Genomic DNA, 22,367 nt, shown 5'->3' with positions numbered 1-22,367 from the left:
TAATAAATCAAACAATAGATATAGAGTCAAACTTCGTTTATGGCCAATGTATGTCTCCCGGAATAGGAATAAAAACTTTCTTTTAAAGTCATAGTACTGTAAAACTTGAAATACACACCAAATGTATAGTAGTGTATGACAGATATCGACAGATATTCGATGTGACTAAAATATGTTTAATTTTAACAACACCTTTGTATATACATTGTTTTAATCATTGACAACGACCTCGGCAAATGATTTTAGACTGTTGTTAATCTATAATATATTTAGATGTAGCAGCTCTAACAACTGGTTGATAAGTAATTAATTCAAAAGGAACATTATATCATAATTAATCAAATATCAAATATGTGATCATATTTAATTATGTATTTCTCATGTAGACATTTGTTTTACATCTAAATTACATTTAATAGCTGTTTTCATGTTCTCATATTGTCATAAACAAATGAATATAACTGAAAGTTAAAAATAGATAAATATGATTTCAGTCTTTAATTCCTATTTATATCAAAGCTTAATATAATGACATTATGCAATAATAATGATAAATTTTAAAAAATGCTTTATTTGTAACAATATAATTTATCTTACGATAAAACATACGTTTATGTAGAAAAAGTTTTATTGTTTTCTAGCAGTATATAATTAAATTAAATTAATTTCTTTTACGACTACAATTATTCTAATACAAAATGTTTGAAGTCTGTACTGAAAGTATATATCTTTATAAAATATTTCAATATTATTCATTAATTTGATTGGTGTTTACTGTACAAATTAAACACCCCCAATTTCAAATTCGGTTTGGGATTCATTGAAGGGGTATTTCTTACGAAATCAGTCGCAACAGATCAAACGTCATTAGGAACAAACGAAATTGGGAACGATAATGTCCTTAGTACAACAAATGGGTTCAACTTTAAACTCATTATAGAGAACCTCCATGAAAATAAGCATGAAGAGAGATTCGACTTGGTAATACGCAAAAGACATTAGTAAGAACATTATAAGGATATGAGATTGGAAATGGGTTCCCCTGCTTGCCGGTCTTACCTGTGTACCCCGTTTGATGAGCCATTTTATATCTATGCGTGCTACCTGAGGCACAGGTAGCGTTTCACAGGTGTGATAGTATCGCCCTATATCTACACTTTACGGATTTAGCCTGTCCGCAGATTCAATAGCTCGCTTTGTCATCCGAAATTGAACAACATTTATCATAATTATCCTCTGTCGATTGCACTCAATGAGCCATCACTACGATCTATGTCAATACACCAATCAGAATAAAGGGCTGTCAAGTGGCACAATGAGAGGAGGCGGGGCTTAAGTGCTCCATCAGACGTTCGACCAACCAGGGCTAGGGACTTAATTGAAAGTATGTCTTCTCTTCACACTTGGGTGTTTGGAAATGTCACGGATGACAGCCAGAACCTTATAGGGGAGATGTATTGCGTACACCACACTTTAAACTATGATACGGGTCGAGCTTGTCCATAGGGAATGTTTATATTGAGTATAATATACGTATCGTATGAACATTATCTACAAGTCTAATGTGTATACAACAAATACTACACAGACACATGCGAAACCTGAATGCTGAGTTAGACGTTAAAAGACCACAAGCGTAATCATGATGATGTTGGACAGTATATTCCACGGGCAGGGCAGATGATGTTGGACAGTATATTCCACGGGCAGGACATATGATGTTCAAGTTCAAATGACAAGACGAATTCCTAGTGGATGGAGTTAAGATCATGTGACATTTTAAATCAATTTTCTTAATAATTAATTCTTAGTTACTCATTTGCTACGAAGTATATGTTTATTTGACGGAATAAACATCTGACGAGTTCTAAGGTCACCCAATAAACATGCATCGACCAAACGTTGGTGGGTCTTTTTCAATCGAGTCTCTAATGGCACCCACAACGAATCCCCGATTTGGGCCAATGATGTGCAATGGTTACGTATTTATGCCTCCAACGGGACTTCCTCAGACACCAATGTCACCAAGCATGTTATCTCCGGACTCGATGGCCTACCAAATGCAGTCTTATGCGCAGAGTCAATTTATTCGTGGACAGATTGCCGCAGCAAATAGTGCATCGTTCAGAAATCATTTGCATCTCTCTGGATTAGCGGCTATGCTTCCGTATTCAGGAGCGAAATCTTTGGACTCCAAATTAACTCCAATTCCTGGTGACATCAGTTTGGATTCGCACGTGCAGAGTCGGTCCCCTGAGACCTCTGGGTCCGAATCTCCCGACACTAGTCCTGTCCCACGGATGTTCCAGGAAGAGGCCGCCGGCAGATGTCCACCATATTTCCCAGGTATATTTCCCTATCCAATGTCTCAATACCAAGCAATTTAGATGCAAATGATTTTGTGGTGATCTTAATTGTCCTCCAAAGTTTCCTTTGTGCATGGGCAAACACTCGAGGAAGCCGTTCCCGTCGTCTTCACGTGGACAATAGGAATAATCTCAATTAGCATTGAGGATTGTCCATTTTGCATATGGACGATAAATTGAGTTTTATTTGAATCTCCCTAAGACGCTTTATGTTTGTCACACAAGCACTGATTAGTCGATGGGGGGGGGGGGGGGGGGAGGAGAAAACCATTAGTTTGAATGATTTATTCACATTATACTGCTACAGTGTATTGGATTTAATAATTGAAAACAATACTGAAAAATGATAGAGTATTGCCAAATTTAATGTCATAAAATTCAAAAAGAAAGAAACAGAACATGACATTGTAACAGCATACCCTTTGATCAAATATTCTTACAGGTATTTAATAACTTTAAAATGTTTTTGTTTATCATTTTGTTCTTGAATTTTGAAAAACAAAATGGAACTTGGTAATACACTGATACTCAATCACTTACGATATTTACAAAAGCATTTATAACGATCATTGTCTCATTTGAAGGAAGTAGTATATTTCTACTGTTTTAAAAGAATAAATATTGATACAGCTATCTTAAGATTAACAACTGTAAAACTGTGTTGACGTAAGCGTAAATTTCTCAGCTTAAAAGTAGTACATATATATACATGAATTACCAATATTTGCATACTAATAGCAAAATGTAATACACACTCCCTTATTTGCTCTTTAGATTAACAACTGTAAAACTGTGTTGAAATATGCGTCAATTTCTCGTGATATCATACTCCAACAGAAGTGTACATATATACACGAAGTACCAATATTTGCATACTTATGTCAAAATGTAATGCACACTCCCTTATTTGCTGTTTTATTACTCTATGACTTAAAAGTATGTCCGTTACAATTCGCTGTATGTTCTCTCTTTAAATAGTTATTAATTTTCTCGAATCAATTCATGATTCATCCTGGAGTAATGACAGGGTGTCACCTTTCAGATATATGATTTATCATACAAAATGAAGTACATATCTGTTACAGTTAATTATCAAGCCTTAGGTATTGACTGAACATCGATACAGTAAATTAAACCAGCCTGGCAAATGATCACATGATAAAAAGTCTTTTAATCAGTAACATTTTTGTACAATTTCAATCATTTTATTTCAAAGAGGTTTCTGCGAATAACGGCGAACATAGTTTGAGTACGATTATTAGTTACAAAAATATTAAATTGAATCTAATATTTGACAAAAATTGTTCCTTCTCTCAAACACTTTTATGCTGTTAAACTAGATAGAGTTAAATCAGAATAACTTCTCCACGACACGTAATTAACAAAAACACTAATTGCATTAATTATGAGTATTTATTTGTAAATATAGAGGATACCTAAACAAGCAGTATTTTGCTATTTTCGGTGAAATTAAAAATGATAGCTTGAAGGATTAAAACGTACATTTTTTATTCATATTGCATTCAGTTCTCTGGATTGAAACGTAGTTTCGGAGAAAGTGATGATGTTTCGCCTGTGGAGTATTTCATAAACACTGAAATAGTTGGTTATAATATAAACAAAGACTATTTGCATTAATCCTACCCCCGTACGGACTCCAGAAACCAAGAACTCGACCATTCGCGTAATGACCATCTGTCAAAGCATTGATTGAATTCAAATGTTACGAAAACAACTCACCAACCGTTGTCAATAGTTTTTAAACACAATCTCCGTGACAGTCTGTGATTATGGAAGAACCAAGACACATGAGTTTGAATATTAGAATGTATGGTTCAGACGTTGTTAGGAAAATACCTTAATTATAACATCAACAGACGAGATAAAGCGAGCTAACTGGATTTTAGATTGTACTGATTAAGAAGGGTGTCGACATAATAGAAAATATTTTGAATGAAATGCATTTATAACAGCGTTACTATTCACATTAAAATTTTGAAATGTAATAACAACATATAGAATACTATAGGATAGTATTGAGCTGTGCTGGTCTATACAAGTAACGAAACACCTGAAAACAAGATAATTGATTTGATTTAAATGGGATTGAATTTCGAATATTTGGAGTGTAAGCGTCGTTTAAATTACCTGTAAGATTCATGTTGTTTAATCATGTATATATAATTGTTCAGTACATGATTATGCCCATTTAAGTTAGTCACTGCCAATCAAATAAAGATATTACGAATATAGATATATATAGCGATGTCTGTAAAACACTTAAGTTTCATTTGTAACTTCTTGTTTCCCGTCAGATTTTAATTACCGGTAAGACCATGTTATTAAACACAAGATACGACGTTAATCGAAACATGGAAATCTGATTGTCATAATCAGTTTTCGACGTTGTAAAATTAAATCAGTAAGTAAATAGTTGTCAGAATATAGGGATAAAAACAATTAACTTAATAAATATGAATGATATAACAGAGTGCATCTGTGACACGGAATGTGTGTACATTACAAAAGAAAACATTTCTAGCCGTCGTGGTTTGTGTATTGTTTTATTTATTAAACACACTACATCGCTTGCCTACACGATATTCCAAACTATTTAGAATTTGTATGCAAATATTAATTGAATATTTTGATAACTTAAAAAAATTGCAATCGTCAAGTGGACTCGGTTTTTCCGTATTAAGTAAGCTTTATTTAATTGTTATATAAAATATACAGTAAATATAATTAACGGAATACATTAATATGACGGACGAATATAAGTGCTACTTGACACCACAGCCTAACATGGTATAATCAATAACAATATAATATAATTAACAGCAAACCACATTCATAATGATATCATATAATGAAACAAATTGAAGGGTAACATACTACTTGTCATAACAGTGCTACAACACACAAGTGTTGAGCGAACAAATATCAGATCAGATTCATTTCTAACGGGAGGGGAGGCGTCTAAACATGGTGTCCGTTTCGATGTTAAACTAATTTTGGGCCAACATTCTCCCCCGTTGAACGGGACCAGTGAACCCAATGATAATGAGTATCACTTTCACAATAGCTTCCACCGATAGCATCATTCTTTAATTTCTATACACGATTCGGCTGTATTGATAATGTATTATATCATTTTAATTCAAACGGGTAATACCATCCAAGGTTCCTTGGCTATGGAAGGGGCCCCGTGTCGTCCGTCACGAGACGGATCTCACTATATAAATAGACCTGAAGGCGTTTAGAAATTAGAAACAGATTCATCAAAAGAACAATTATTGTTCAATTATGGGATGGGATGAGCCGGTTGAAATGATCATCTTGAGATGCTTTCACCATGTAGAGTGTCTTTGTGCCCACACGACGGACACACGGAAAGGATGGTGTGGTTTTAACGAGATTTCTACCGCAGAAATATATTCGTGAAAATTGGGGACATCGTCGTAATGGACATTTGAGTGATATCTGAGGATCTTTATTTAATTGTTGCCGTAATCTCGGGATTATATCAGTCCACGTTCTTCCGTTGTATTGTTCATTCCATGTAGATAAACCCCGGTCGTCCTGTACGGATAAAGCTGTCGTCTGCTCGTAGAATGTCGCTTCAGTGTTAAAGAGGAAGAGCGGTACGGAATAACGTTAATGCATGTATTTTCTATTATAGAGTTATTAGCTTACAAGACCAATCTTTAAGTTACGCGTAGAACAATTCAATCAATGTATCGATATTATTTTTTAGTATTTTTTTTCCTTTTATTTATTATATGCAAGTTAGTGTTTCATAAACTAATAGCTTTAAAATTTCATTAGGCCCTTGACCTCTGTTGAAAAATAAAGAAATATTTTTTTTCAAAATTGAATAAAAACGTTTAGCACCTATAAGTTTACTTACTGATTGCCTAACAAATATTATCTAATGAATAAACCAATATATAGATAACACATCAGAAAAAAATATTAAAAATGCACATATTGCATTTTAAAACAACAAAATTCTAGTAGATATTTCGTTTTCTTATCGAGATTCTTTTTGAAATACCAATTTGTCCAGATATGTTTGGATATTTATGCATAACATCATAATTTTATGTATTGGGGTAAATAGGCGATTTCAAATCTAAAGACAGACTCGAGGATATATTAAGTCGAAGGCAAAAAAAGGTTTCATATCTGACATTTGTTCACTGTTCTCCCTTTTCAGATCACTCCGCCGAGTCAAAGCACTATGACGTTTCACAACCGGAACCGGATACTGATACAGATGAAATGGACATTGTAGACGAAGAAACGGACGATGAGCGAACGGTACACACGGATACGGATTCTGCCCACAACAACACGGACTCGCTCGAAAGAACAAAAGACACTATAACTACAAGTGTGAAAATGCGACGACGGCGGACTGCATTCACAAGTGAACAATTGTTAGAATTGGAGAAGGAATTCCACAGTAAAAAATACCTCTCGCTCACAGAGAGGTCTCAAATCGCACACAATTTAAAACTTAGTGAAGTGCAGGTGAAAATTTGGTTCCAGAATCGCAGAGCGAAATGGAAGAGAGTGAAAGCTGGAATGATTCATGGTCGCACTCCAAATGAAATTTCCGGAAAACCGAAAATTATTGTTCCCATCCCTGTTCACGTTAACAGAATAGCGATCCGAAGTCAGCACCAACAGATTGAGAAAACAATACGACAGACACAATAACTGCATCGTATTGAGAAACAATAAATGTGGATTCTGATACAAATTGTAAATCAAAAACTTGGTGATCAGAAAAATACAAATACAAAATCCAATTATCTACAATAGTTCAAATACTTGTAAGGTGATTATGCGAAATACAAAATACATGATATAAAATTTTCATATTTTTTTTATCATTTCAATATAGTAACTGTCATTGGGGTACAATACACGTCACATTCAGTCAACAATAGTCAATCCGGAACAGCCTTCAGGCTACTGGTTTATATCATTTGATTTTTAAGAACGGATTTGATTATTTGAATTAATTTGAATAAATCAATCGTTAAATTCGATCGATTATGATGTAATTTTCGAGCAATTTACAGCTGCCGTGTCCAAAGGCTATCGATTTCATCTGGTAAATAAACCATTCTCTGGCGCTGGGTGTGATGTATATTGTATTACATTGAAGTTTAGTAATATTATATATATCTTAGGGTGGATTCCTGACAATAATTATAATTTTTTTCAAAAGCGATGGTTATCGATAGTGTTAAAATAATTATGAATACTAAATGCTCTGAAATTATCAGAAAAAAAGCAAAAAATGCAGTACAGACCCGTACCACTTTGTGCGAAGCGTTTCCGTTTAAGGTGGAACATCGAACGTGTAGATGTCTGCACATAGGGCGGGGTGCATTTTTTTCTTAGCTCCATAAATATCCATTACTTATTAAAAATGTTTTCTAACAAACATTTTAAACGAAATAATGTTTTCTAACATACATTTTGAACGAAATAATTGCCGTTATCAACCATCTGTGTTTGTTGAAACTTGCAGAAATACCGCTCAATAAATTGACAAAAAAAGCACAAAGAGAAAAAAAAATGTGTTTGCTGCTATTTTGATATGTTTGTACCTAAATGTAAAATAGGCTGGGCTCGTACGCTGGATTTGACTAATAAACTCTTCACTCTTAAACAGAAAATAAAATGCTTGATCTGAACGACAGGTACAAAACTGTTATTTTGTGAAAATCACTAATATCTTTCAGTTGATTGTAAAGATTTGAAGCTTTTTTTCTACGAAATTGAGAAAATGCTTGAATTTTCCACATAACCCATAAAAGCCATTGTGTAAACTAGACTAAGGGGATTTCGATACTTTCCCTTTAACAGGTGGGTGAGGACGAAATCGGGCATGTACAAACGACATGTAGTTTCACTGCTGGCTTTTGTTCGGCGAGAGGTTTACATCGCTTTTCTTCCAATCATCCTCCGTTTTATCTATAGAAAGTAGAATAGCTTCATGAACCGCCCCTAAACACAAGTCTATTGAATACAGAAACTATAAAATGCTATTTGAAGAGACAAAACGAACTATTCAAACTTCAAGGGACACGTTTTCGATATCCGCTGATGGTTTCCATAATGCACCGTGCAATGATGGTTAAGTGAGGTTTTCTCGTACATATAGTTTTACGTGTCACTTGCATGTGCAACATTGTGAATAGTGTTGATTGAAAACATTGACAAAGCAACTTTAAACAAAGTGGAAAACAATGAAAATCAATTTCATGAAGATGCAGAATAAAAACAACTTGATCAATGACGTAATAATATGTAAAAAGGTAAAAAGGAATAATTTATGTAAAAATAGTAAATACAAATTTTCATATTATTCTAATATCTTAAAAATGTCTTACAATACTCGGGGATGCTACTCGGAAGCCAGTGTTGAATTGAAGATAGACTTACCGGTGTTCAGAATATCTGTAATATATTTGTTAGTACTCGGAACATCTCTGATCTGGTGATAGATTCAGACTGTCGATATAATGGTACTCATTTATAAAGTCCTTTTTTCCTATATCCGTAGCGATTTTATTCTTGCCCGTTCGTCTTTTTGCCACGAAATTACAAAAAGACGACAAAATACACTCGGAAGGAAGAAAATAATACACGCTCATTATATATATATTAGCGACCTATAATTTTCATGTACTTTTTTGGGCGAAGAATATCGTTTTCCCGTTGTTTCGTCTTTTTCGTCCCAAAACACAGAAACCCACATTCGATAGCACAAGCAGCTGTGACTTTTTTGTTGACAATTTCGAATGGTTAAACATATATAAACAACATGGTACACAATAGCATATATATATATATATATATATATATACAAACAACATGGTACACAATAACATATATATATATATATATATATAAATAACATGGTACACAATAACATATAATATATATATATAAACAACAGGGTACACAATAACATATATATATATATAAACAACATGGTACACAATATCATATATATATATATAAACAACATGGTACACAATAATATATATATATATATATATAAACAACATGGTACACAATAACATATATATATATATAAACAGCATGGTACACAATAGCATATATATAAACAACATGGTACACAATAATATATATATATATATAAAAAGCATGGAACACAATAACATATATATATAAACAGCATGGTACACAATAGCATATATATATATAAACAACATGGTACACAATAGCATATATATATATATATAAACAACATGGTACACTATAACATATATATATATATTAACAGCATGGTACACAATAACATATATATATAAACAACATGATACACAATAACGTATATATATATATAAACAACATGGTACACTATAACATATATATATATATAAACATCATGGTACACAATAACATATATATATATATAAACAACATGATACACAATAACAACACTAAACTAATATCTTAAACCTTCGAAATCAACATAAATTGAAACATAATGCCCCCATGCCCCCATGCCCCCATGCCCCCATNAAAAAACAACAACCTGTATGTATATATAAAACACAAAGAGGTTTGGGGTGTATGTGTTTACAGTATTGATTTTATACTCACACAATATGTATTCATAAAACAAAAGTGACTGAAAGAAATCGGAAAGTCTTTTTTTTTTAAATAACTGTCTTAAAACTGTAAAAAAAAAAATCAATCTAAGGGGAAATCAATGACTTATTGAAGTTAATTTGAAGCTGGTGATCGAGGCAATCATTTGAAATACGAAGTACGCAACTAAACTTGTTTTTAAAAACAAATGGCATTTTTGATCGTGAAATAAATTTAACTTGCCGGTGCTTTCTGCCTCCTCCCTTTAAACAAAGGGGTTCTCAAGGGCCCTTGCCTATTTATCGGTGCAACACGTGTAATCATGGCCCCATCAGGTCGTTAAGACTTTATCTGTGTCTCCAAAGCTCCCCGGGCGCCCTAACAAGTCCAAACCCGGTAGGTCGAATACATTAGCTTCATTTCTTCACTAGAGTATATATAAAACCAGACGAGAGTAGAGAGATTACGTAACCTTGCTGTGGGAAAAACATATGTGCATGTGTTATATTGTAATGATTATGGATCGGCAATAGCCAAGACAAATTATAGCGATACATACGTAACTAGATAATAAATCAACCGATATTTTATGTATAAACTGTTCTTTCTACCTCCGACAGCAGAAACACTTTGTTTGTTTTAAAAAATGAAAACGAAGTAAAACTTTTTTCCCGGATGGTGGAGTACGTATACGTATTGTCGTAAAAAGGAACATTAACCATCCCATGACTACATTACATGAACCGCAAAGTTCACGTATTCATGAAGCAAAATGACAGGTAAACGGATATCCGGACGAACAGCTGATCCAAAGATACAGTAAATTAACGGTTAGTTGTGCTTGCTATCTCTGGCATCACAAACAAGGTATGGTTTGTATATTATAATAGAATAGGAGAGTATCACGTGAAAGTATAAGACACAGGGGCCCGACGCACGTACATGTTGTTCACATACATGCAAAGTGACAACGTTAACGACGGATACTTTATAAACTATGATTACGTGATCCAATGCGACTGGGCTATTGAGAATAATAATTACTTGCCAGTCAATGCAGAAATATGTATTTCATGTGTAAATTAGTTAGTGTTCATGCGATCAGTACACTAAAAATAAATGTACAAACTAAAAGACAGTGTTGCTAGCGCTTCACCAATTTAAGGGTTCATCATAAAAATAATATAATAATATGCAACATTTGATATAGCGCCCTATCTAGCTAACATAAGCCATTCTAAAGCGCTTTACAGTACATATATATATACAATTAGCACATACATTAATCAGAACAATTTTGAGGAATTCGCAGAAGCTGCCTAATCAGGCGCTAACTACTAGTCCTATGCCACCTGGCTAATATCTCCCCATGTGTGTATGCCTGCGTGTTTGCTGGTGATATGATCTGTTTGTAGTGGGACCGTGCTTCTAAAGACATCATTTATAGTGCCACTTCCATTGAATGTTACAGCACAAATACCGCAATATCCACCCGAGACCAATGTATACTCCACCTGCATGGGTTGTTGGAGTTGCAACATGCAACATATGAAATAATTATCATATACAAATATATAACATGGAACAAAAGAACAGTGCAGGGTACATGACGTCAAGGTTTGTAATAATTCGAAATACCCCGTAAAAACTACACACGCGTAACTCACCTCTACAAACACTTACCCGACCCTGAGTTCTGACAACTAGAAACCTACACACTCCGGTGAGGCTATACAGGTTAACATGTCATTAAACTCCTTTTGATAGATCATCTGGTATTCCTTGGTGTAAAAGGTACCACTGCCCCACTACCTGTTTAACGCGAAGATTTCCATTTCAAAGTTGCATTTTTTTCTTCTTTTACCCCTTAATTGTTACCTTGATGAGTTGTCACTTATATATAAAAATGAAGAAAATAAAAAAGACAAACGTGTTTTCCTGGACTAGAGTTAATTCCCTTATCAGGGTATTCATCTCTCATTTTGATGCTGTGTATCTATACTGTCTAGATAGCTATTGGTTAAGTCTACAATGGTGGTGTATTCGTCCCGAGATCCATTAGTGCACTAGGAAGTTCTTTCTTTCTTCTTTTTTTTTTTTTTTTTTTTTTTTTTTTTTTTTTTTTTTTTTTTTTTACTTCTTTCTTTCTTTAATTCCAAATACTTAAATATCCGCGAACCAAACTTCTGTAAAACACACCGCAATGTGATTGTTATAAAACAATCCTGTGAAAAAGTGATGATATAGTGACAATAGTAATATTGTATTATAATTGAAAGGCACTCTTTACATAAGTTTTCTGAATGTTTAATTTTAGATACATATTCTGCACCGTCATAAGAATAATTATTTATAAGTATACTTAAAACCTGATTCATCCCATTTTTACAGAAATAAATGTATTTTCGTTCTTAAACGTAGTAGAATGCTGTCCTGACCGAGAAGGTGTGTTATTACTTTTACCCATGGAGAAGAGGACAAAGCTTACCGCAGAAACTCACCGCCACACCTCGGCTATCAACAACACGGACTCATATGTTACCAGCGGGCTCGAGATATTTGTCGTCACGACTCATTAATTATTCATATTTATCGTTTGATGCGCCTAAATAATGTACCCCTGGGTTGGATATTATTGTTCGTCCCTACTCAATAAATTTATTTGTACGATTGTCATATAGAAAATCGGGTTTTATGACTGGGCTGGGTACTTAATTTGTCTTGTGGCATCTAGGCCTCCACTTTCTTGAAACAAACCCAAAGTCCTGCATATAAGCCTCACTATTTTGACACAAACGTACGTCCTATATATAGAACTGACTATCGCGAAACTAACCCACGCCGTGCAGATTGGTCTTAGGTTTTTATACAAATAATTGCTTGTTTTTGTCTGTGATAAAAATTAAGATGAAACATTTTTTGATAAACAGCTTTACTTTCATAATTTAACAGCTTTACTTTCATATTTTAAAGATCGTACAAAAATGGAAGAAAAACAAGATATTATAACATGATTTTATCAAAAATCCAGGGGTTACTCCCACATACGTTCTCCGAATCCCTGGATGTGAGTGAGCGTGTTCCCTGGATGTGAGTGAGCGTGCCCTGGATGTGATTAAGCGTGTTCCCTGGATGTGAGTGAGCGTGTTCCCTGGATGTGAGTGAGCGTGTTCCCTGGATGTGAGTGAGCGTGTTCCCTGGATGTGATTGAGCGTGTTCCCTGGAATTTCTAGGATGTAGAATGCTTGCAATGAATTAAGTTTGATGGAGATGTTTGACAGAAAGGAAAACCGAACTGACATCAGGAAAGGAAAGTTGAATGATATTCTACTGTTTGAACTGTTCATTTTACCCCACCTTTTCACCTCACCTTACAGAGGTACCTATAAGCTAACTGTATGATGTGTCGTCCGTCGTCCTTTCGTTGGGTTTTTTTCATCTTTGAACGGCTTCTTCGTAAGAACAGAAAAAACACGTGTCGTGATATTTAACCAGAATGTACCTTGTATCAAGGACTATAGATCTTCTTCATATATAGATTTTGACCTATTTTCAAGGGCAAAGTGGCAAAAGAAGTTCATATTTAACAACGTTAACTACCGGATCAGTAGTCACGATACTTGGTGTAATGAAAATTAAAGGTGCAAATAGTTCTTCGTATACATAGTGTTGGGGACAAAGGTCAACGTAAATTGCTAACCAGGGTCAAATGTCAACGTATAGTGCTAACCAGGGTCAAATGTCAACGTATAGTACTAACCAGGGTCAAATGTCAACTTTGACTAACACTACTATTATTACATTGAACAGCTTTCTGAATATATGATGGTGGTATTACTCAAGTTCCTTTATCAAAGATAGATGGCGGAATCGGCCGAGGTGGTCCGAATGAATCGCCTTGTATATGATGCTGTTATTACTCTCTTTAGCAGTCTTGCTATATGATGGTGCTCCTACACTATACAACCGCCTGAGCAGATCATGGTGTTATTACAATGTATAGCAGTCTTGGTATGTAATAATGCTATTTTACTATATAGAAATCTTATCGTCATGATGTCTAGCAGTTTGAATAGGTGTTGTCACACAAATATACTGTAGCAGCCTAACTAGGTGATAGTATAATTCCAGTGAACACATTTACAAAGAATGCTTAGCTAGGTACTCGCTTGGGGTTTGTTAGGCCATATAAGTGGCTCTAAGCGATGCTTCCCTTATCTTTCCGTATGGTCAGAGTCGAGCAGAAGTTGATAAGCCAACGGGAGTGTTCGTGAAGTGGTCAGCGAGGGTCCGGTGAAGTGGTCAACAATTAAACAGCCACGCGACACGATCACACTTACTTCACATTCCGGACATGTTTGGTCAGTGCGTCAAATATTCAGGTTGAGGACAATATTGTAATTGTTCACTGATATTATTCTTCTCTGTTCTAGCAAACTTTATATTTTAAATTGAAGACAATATTTAAATATGTACGTCCAACAAAAGTGTCGGTTCTATGAAATCTAGCAAACATGCTAAAAAAAGGTAATACACTTTCGTCTCGTTTTAAAATTTTCGTGAAACAAGCTCAGTTGGTCTGGAGCATTTGACAGCAAAACGTTTTATGTCCACGTATAGTAGGGAGCCGCTTTATTTAGTAACGGAAAAAAGAAAACTGTGCGTGCATAACAATAATAAATACATGTACGTACAAGATGAAACTGCATTTTCAACATGAATCTTTATACAGATAACATGTGTAGACTCCTTAACAACCTTCACGGATGAATTTGTGTTGTGCACGTGCATGCTTTATGTCCACATGCAAGTGACTAATTCGCTTTTTCATCGCTACTAGCAAGTAGGTTTGACACCTCATACCGACATTTTTACTGCTGTGTAAATATAAACACCCAAGAAAAATAGAAAAAAATATTCATGGTGAACGTGTTTGGTAGCTGACGCTTTCGTATGCATTGGAACACTAGTCATGCTTTATGGCCACGTTTCCAGCAGTCTGGTAACACCAAGGATTGCCCAAGATCATAACGCCCACCTGTGACATAATTGCCCCAGATCATAACGCCCGCCTGTGACATCATTGCCCCAGATTCATTGTCCCAGATCATAATGCCCGCCTGTGACATTATTGCTCCAGATCACAACGCCCGCCTGTAACATCATTGCCCAAGATCATAACGCCCGCCTCTGAAATTATTGCCCCAGATCATAACGCCCGCCTGTGACATAATTGCCCCAGATCATAACGCCCGCCCGTGACATCATTCCCCAAGATCATAACGCCCGCCCGTGACATCATTCCCCCAGATCATACCGCCCGCCTGTGACATCGTTGCGACAATTACATCGGGGTTGTACTCTTGTGAAACAGCTTCCAAATTGAGAAACATTTCTGAATTACGGAGACTTAGTCCAAGAACTGAGAAACCAGCTGCATGAACGGCACATTCTTCCACGACTTAAAGTTATCCGCCCCGTTCTGTAACGACGTCATTGTGTTGCTTGGAAGGGAATGGGCGCATATCTTGTTCTAAGTCGTGTCTCCGTTCAACTTGGCAAGCAGTGGCGCCCCCCAGAATGTAACGTCGCGTTGAAGAACGGTTTCAGGACAACGTGTTTTAGAACGTCGTCCCCTCGGCAGAGGAAGTGTGATGGTGTGGGGTTGCATAACAAGAATTCGAGGACGACTCTTGTGATCACGGATAGAACTTTGACCGGTGCATGCTGTCGCGATGAAATCCTACAAGACCACGTCATCTCGTTTGTGCAACAATGTGACGCCACGCTAAACTACACGTTGCACTCGTTGTGACTGATATCCTGACCAAACAGAACGTGCATATGTTGCCACGGCCTTCAATATCACCTGACCTGTTGTCAATGGGTATGTGACGAGATGCGACGCCTGCTACTTCAACTGCCACATCAGCCAATGACGTTGGATAAGTTTTCTCGTGCGTTAGTTCACATCTGGAACGGCGTTCACGGGCATTTCCCTGCCATCTTATTGGATCCATATGGCGTCGGTGCAATGCCAGCTAACGCTAACAGTGGACATACCCGACATGTACGTTGGGAGGTGGCACAGAGTACACTTCGTTTTTTGTACCCTCCAAATGAAATAGGTTTTCTTTTGACAATTTTGAATGAATCGATCATTTATGAAATGTTTCTTTTACAATTCCTAAACAATCTGTTACTGTACGTTTTGAAGGTTTCGTTTATGTATAACTTTTTACCTATGCAGTGTTTTTCACCTAGTATTTGTATATGGATAGAAGGTAGGCGTTTTATACAGGTATATCCATAGGCGCACCTAACTGGCGTCTCTCGGTAGTTGGTAGCTAGGCGCTTTAATTATTCAAAAGCGCACATAACTGGTGTCTCTGGGTAGTAGGTAGGCGCTTTTTATAAACATAGGCGCACTATCCATGGTACATGTAATGCACCGTGTAAGCTAATTACGAAAAAAGACGTTCAACCTGTATGCGAAAGACAAAGAACTACATATTTTCAATTCAATGATTCAATGAATATATACTTTTTTACAACTACATTGATACAAGATGAAACCATTGTATACGTAATACCACACACATTACATGTGACAGTTTTGTTAAAATACATATGTATTGGGGATAAATATGGCAAGGGAAAACCTAGTTTTAGATACGGTTTAAAGAGTTTTCGGAATATATAAATCCATAATATACGGTAAAATGCGTATACACACGAACTACATAACTGCTTTTCACATACCCTGTGACAGTCCCTTGAATAAAACAAAATTTAACTTAACATTTCAAGTTGAAGAGCATGATAAATTAGGTTTGTAAATCATGGTTTAGAAACCGATTTAAGAAACGCTTAGGACAAGTAAAACACTAAACATCCTTTTGATCCTGAGGAGTCCAGCTGGCATTGTTGACGTAGTAAGTTAGACCTGGTTTCCGTTACCACTAACCCTCAATATCTCAAAAAGGGTGTCAATATTGGGTCAAACATGACAATTCAATTTGGTCAACAGGAGTACAGATAATTTACACCTGGGTATGTAGGTGTGGAGTTCTTTATCACCGTACCCCAGGTGGCGACGCACATAAATATAATCCTTACACAGAATGTTTTTAAAATCAAAGTCGTTCTAGTTTTTAGTGATTGAAGGTAATAAACTGCACTGTTAACCTAAAAAGTCATGTTTTTAGAGAGAGAAAAAATACAGATTTTTTAACACTGCATATGACTTATTAAACAGTAGTAAGTAATATAACACTGTACCTTGCTTTTGTGGTTTTAACAAATGATAGTGACTAAATACAGTATAACCTCGATATACCGCCACCTCCCGTTCAAGGACATTTGACGGTACAACGAGTTGTCCCTGTTTTGGCGCACATTTCAAACATTTAACAATGAAACGCCAACTTCTATGCATACATACTGGAAGTTTTTATATACACTTTCATTTTATAAGGTAATTAGTTCGGAAATATCTAATTAGATATGATATCACTTTCAATGTGTCACGTGCAAGGAATACATGTTATCAGGCCTACTGTACCGTAGAGTACTGACAAGTGTGTTATTTACGTGTACCTGTATTTCGGTCCAGGTACTCTCCGCTTAGGAAAATAAATCAAAACATATTTGACTAAGGAATAATAAAAAAAGAAGGAGGAGGAAAGGAGGAAAAGGGAAGGGAAAAAATACGTACGTACGAAGTAAGGAAGAAGGAAGAAACGAACGGGGAGGAAGAAACGAAAAAAGAACGAAACGAACGAGTGAATTAAAGATGAAACGAATGAGAAAACAAGAAATCCTCTTATGTGACAAAATGTTTTGGATGGATACTTAAGAAGAGAACAAAATATATATATAAAAATTTCTTCTTTGTACTACATTATATAAACAAAAATACCCTGGGTTATTCGTTAGACTGCTGTCTGTTTGTAAAAAAAAAACGTCATTGCTTGTCATAAACACAAGATTGTAGTTTGATTTTTTAAAAAATAAACAATAAAAAGCACGCGATCCTTCGTTTTAGATATTTTGTCTCTGAAAAAATCACAACAAAATATTTGTTTTTATAGACTGAGTGAAAAATCGTTTTATTGATTGCATCTTCACAAATTGATATAAATGTATTTCATATATAATGGCATTGATAACAAACAGTTTAAACAACCATACGTTTTTCATCTTTCCCATTCATGGTATTTTTTCATTTAAATTTCGATTTTTGAAATTGAGACTTTTTAGATGGAATATTAGACGTTTAAATATATTTTGCTTTAACAACCAGTGGTGGGGTCGTTGAATTGTAAACAGCGTATGGATTACTGATCAAACTACAAGTACCTCCTGGCCGTATTTGCTCAACCAATCAGCGATAATACCAGCCAGCTGATACGGGCACTACACCATAATCCAGCCGTCAACTCGAGAGAGAAATTGGCACTTGGTAGGATGTGTCTGTATGAATAAGCTCCTTCTGGCCCCTTAAAGGTGTTCCGCGTGTCTTCCTTCTGTCACGGTGGCCACTTGACGTGTTTATAATCTGAAAACTTATCTTTTTATCCAATTAAATTGAAATCTCACACGGCGACAAAATTTCACGTATAACGTCAACGATTAACGCACTTTGATCTCAATGGTCGTTTGGTCTTTGAAAAAATAGAGAATGCAAATTTGCTTTGAGATTATGTAATATTTTTTTCACTTATTGCACAACTAGTACAAAACTGATCAATACCGCCTACATCTTTGGTTTTTATTCCCTGTAAGCAAGCGATGATTATTCAATCGATCGACATATATATCATACAATCACCGACTTGTACATGTATGAGATAGATACTTTGTCTTGTTAACTTGGCACAAAACACTGTTTATATGCATTAACACTACAACAGCCACTTGGTGACTTTTTTAACAACTGGACCAGAAAAATATTATAGTTGACCCATCTACACGTCAAAGATGCGTGACGTCATAAGCAGCAAAGTCATCCGTTTTGAGGTTTATAAGAAACATATCTTTTGATAAGTTTAATTTTATGATCAAGTATATATATTTTTAAGAATACATGTGTCCCATGCATTCATTTCATATGTACGAAGTATAATCCACTTTAGCAGGTAGTCTATCAGTAAGTACATGTAACGTAAGAGCCATTGACTTACAAACTACGTATGTTGATGTACTTTCTGAAATATATCGACATAATAGGCGAAGATGTCGAAAGTTTTTCGACATTAGACAGTAAATTACCGAGACAATTTTGCCGAGATCCATTCGGCTTTTATCGTGTTAATGCTCAGATGTGACATCGACTTACCTGTCATTTATGCAAAACAGAACCAGGGTAGTTAACCAATCGTTTTCAAAGAAATTATTATGTGATCTACTAATAGATTATACTGATTAGATTTATTTATCATTAAGCCTCGTTTTTAGTCTCTTAATTCAGCATTTTGACGAAGCTATAGGCTATAAGCTAGATATATGGTAACTTGCATTGTTCTTAACGTTTAACAATAATGAATCAAGTTATATCAACTTATATCATTCTTGTTAGCCCGGATGTAAGCGCGCAGGGTGTCTTAATGTTGGAGGAAACAGGAGAACCCGGAGAAAACCCACGTGGTCGGGCAGGTGACCCCATACCTTTTACGTCCGATCGGGGAATCGAACCCCAGTGTCCTGGAGAAAGGCGAGTGCGCAATCCACTGCGCCTACCGAGCCACCCAAACTAATTGTGAGTGGTGTTAATATTCATACTAATTAGAAAACAGAAATGCAGTGTAACGATGGTGAAGATTCCATTAACTTGACGTATTTCACACACTTTTAATCCGTTTACATCTACAGATGAGATTTTCGTCCGAGAGATGCACTCAGGTGACAAACTTTTGTGCTCCGCCCCAAGCCCATTCCCGTTGTCAACGGACACAATGGCCAACGGTCACAACACGCAACATCCGGACAATGTCCATGTCATAGCCGATTGACCACTGTCGATTCAAGCCTCGGACACCCTGTGTCCGGCACACAGCGATAAGCTACCGACAGACAGGCTTCATTTCACGGATCGCCAGCAGATCTTTTAATCTGTTTAAAAGTGTCTTTCAAAGTGATACAGTTGATTTAAAGACGAATAAATAACATAGAAACGGGTATTACATGGTTACTAACTAGTTGTACGAGTCCACTGCGTATTTGTCTGCATATGTCCAAGGTACATGTATCAATTGAGCCGTATACTGACAACCCCGGGACCTATTCCAATATGAGAAGGGTATTAACTCGAAAATAATATACGGCATGGGTTATTATTATCTTTTTTGTTGTAAAACATGAGTTTTAATTTCAGAAACATGATTGGGTCCGGTTGGAGATTTCATTTACATAATTCCAAAATATTTTATGAATTCCAATCCGATTTATTGAAGAATAAAAAGAAGAAGAAGTAAATATATGTAACCTCCTTCTCCTGCCGTCATTTATCCGGCGCCTGACGTTATAACGGGATTAAAGGAACAACATAAGGACAAGACCGTGGTAAAGTATATTGGTGGTAACCGTCGGCCCTATCGTGGTAAAGTATAATGGTGGTAACCGTCGGCCTAATCGTGGTAGAGTATAATGGTGGTAACCGTCGGTCTTATCGTGGTAGAGTATAATGGTGTAACCGTCGGCCCTATCGTGGTAAAGTATAATGGTGGTAACCGTCGACCTTATCGTGGTAGAGTATAATGGTGTAACCGTGGGACCTATCGTGGTAAAGTATAATGGTGTAACCGTCGGCCTTATCGTGGTTAAGTATATTGGTTGTAACCGTCGGTCCTATCGTGGTCACTTCCCTGCGAACATTCGTGGTGTGTCGCAACCAACCATCAGTGTGAAATAACATTACAGAGTATGACGTCAGATCTCCTGTCATACCATTTAACTGGGAAACAAAATTCGACTGCGGGGTGGTCAATTATTATATATATGTATCCATTATTATTAGCTAATCATCATATATATGGATTTTTCCTGGTATCTAATGTTTCCAGTGGACGCCATTTTTGTTTAAATCAAAATCAACCTCCTCCTTTCGGAGGTATACTGTTGATTCTTACTTTAAATGGATTCTTGGGGTGAGTGGCATTGTAAGAAACAGTACCGTTAATCATTTCAGTACAGGTACTGCTTTAGCAAAATGGTAGCCATTTGTTTTCAAAGAATGCTTTCGATATTTTTGTAACCTCCGTTAATTTTCTCCCAAACCTGCAGATTCTGACAGTACTGAACAAAGTTCAATTGATGTTGAGTATTGCTGTTTTAAATATTCATTTTTGTTTTTATCTTTATTAATATATGTAACTGTTGCATGTGTTTGTAGTTCATATGTTCACTGCCACTCAATGAACATTTTAGCCCTAAAGTTGTTAACCCTCCAGGACGCAAGGTCCTGCTTAACCATTAACGGTAGTTTAATTTGAAATCTAATTGCCAGCCAATATTGGAACAAGACGGACATCTCACGAGCTGAATACATTACGTGGATAAAAGGTGTAAACAGTAAAACAGATCTAAAGGTAGGACTGTTAAAGGTAATCATTTTAATTTTAATGATGGTCTATGTTCATGACCAAACGTCAATTTATGTTTACTTGTTAACACAAAGCCAGCCCCACCTCCAGATCTGTGTTTACATTTTGGTGTTGATATTGTTCCCTACACTTCTGTTGTACATAAAGGTTGGCCAGGCTCAAGGAAACGTGCCTCGAAGGTCCCTGTCCCACCGCAGGTAAAACACCAGAGAAATTCCACTGAAGGTTTATACATTCATACAGACATATCCCCTTTATTTCGATATCGATATAACTGTAGTGCCACACGACAAAATGTACTACCGTTGACCAGGTGTATCTTAGTTGGTTACAGCTAAAAGCTATACAGCATTACAATCTGAGGTCCAGGGCTCGACCCCTGGTATGCATATGGTGTTATGTATATTATAAATCCTGGCCATGAGATCAAGGGGAGATAACTTTTACTCTCCGGATATTTGATACCGCGGTACAGAAAATCGAGATCTGTAGATAGTTCCACTTACCAATGTATATGAAGTATGTAATATAGGCATGTGTTTGGGCCATTCAGTTATAGCCAGTGCAGTGTAAACGAATTTTCGAGAAAGGATGGATTGAAAAGGAGAAAGCCACTAAGCACGGGGTGTGACGAACTATCGATTACCTGGAAGTATAGAATAATGTCAGGATATCACTGCGCTGGCCGTGCTGGGTAGAACCATTTTAATGACCAATATAAATTGTGTATAATAGTAAGAGTGAATGTGTGCAT

General features: G+C 36.0%; 1 protein-coding gene across 1 annotated transcript; it reads left to right on the top strand.

The window, feature by feature from the left end:
• Nucleotides 1-1,419: 1,419 nt before the first annotated feature.
• On the top strand, nt 1,420-7,243 carry LOC110452732 (homeobox protein GBX-2-like). Its single transcript, XM_021501378.1, has 2 exons — nt 1,420-2,346; nt 6,586-7,243. The coding sequence occupies exons 1-2, from the start codon at nt 1,887-1,889 to the stop codon at nt 7,089-7,091; spliced, it is 966 nt and encodes a 321-aa protein (XP_021357053.1). The 5' UTR covers nt 1,420-1,886; the 3' UTR covers nt 7,092-7,243.
• The last annotated feature ends 15,124 nt before the right edge of the window (nt 7,244-22,367 follow it).

The sequence above is a fragment of the Mizuhopecten yessoensis genome, unplaced genomic scaffold, assembly GCF_002113885.1.
Source record: "Mizuhopecten yessoensis strain PY_sf001 unplaced genomic scaffold, ASM211388v2 scaffold6863, whole genome shotgun sequence".
In the NCBI taxonomy this organism is placed as follows: Eukaryota; Metazoa; Mollusca; class Bivalvia; order Pectinida; family Pectinidae; genus Mizuhopecten; species Mizuhopecten yessoensis.
This window is presented reverse-complemented; position numbering and strand designations above follow the sequence as displayed.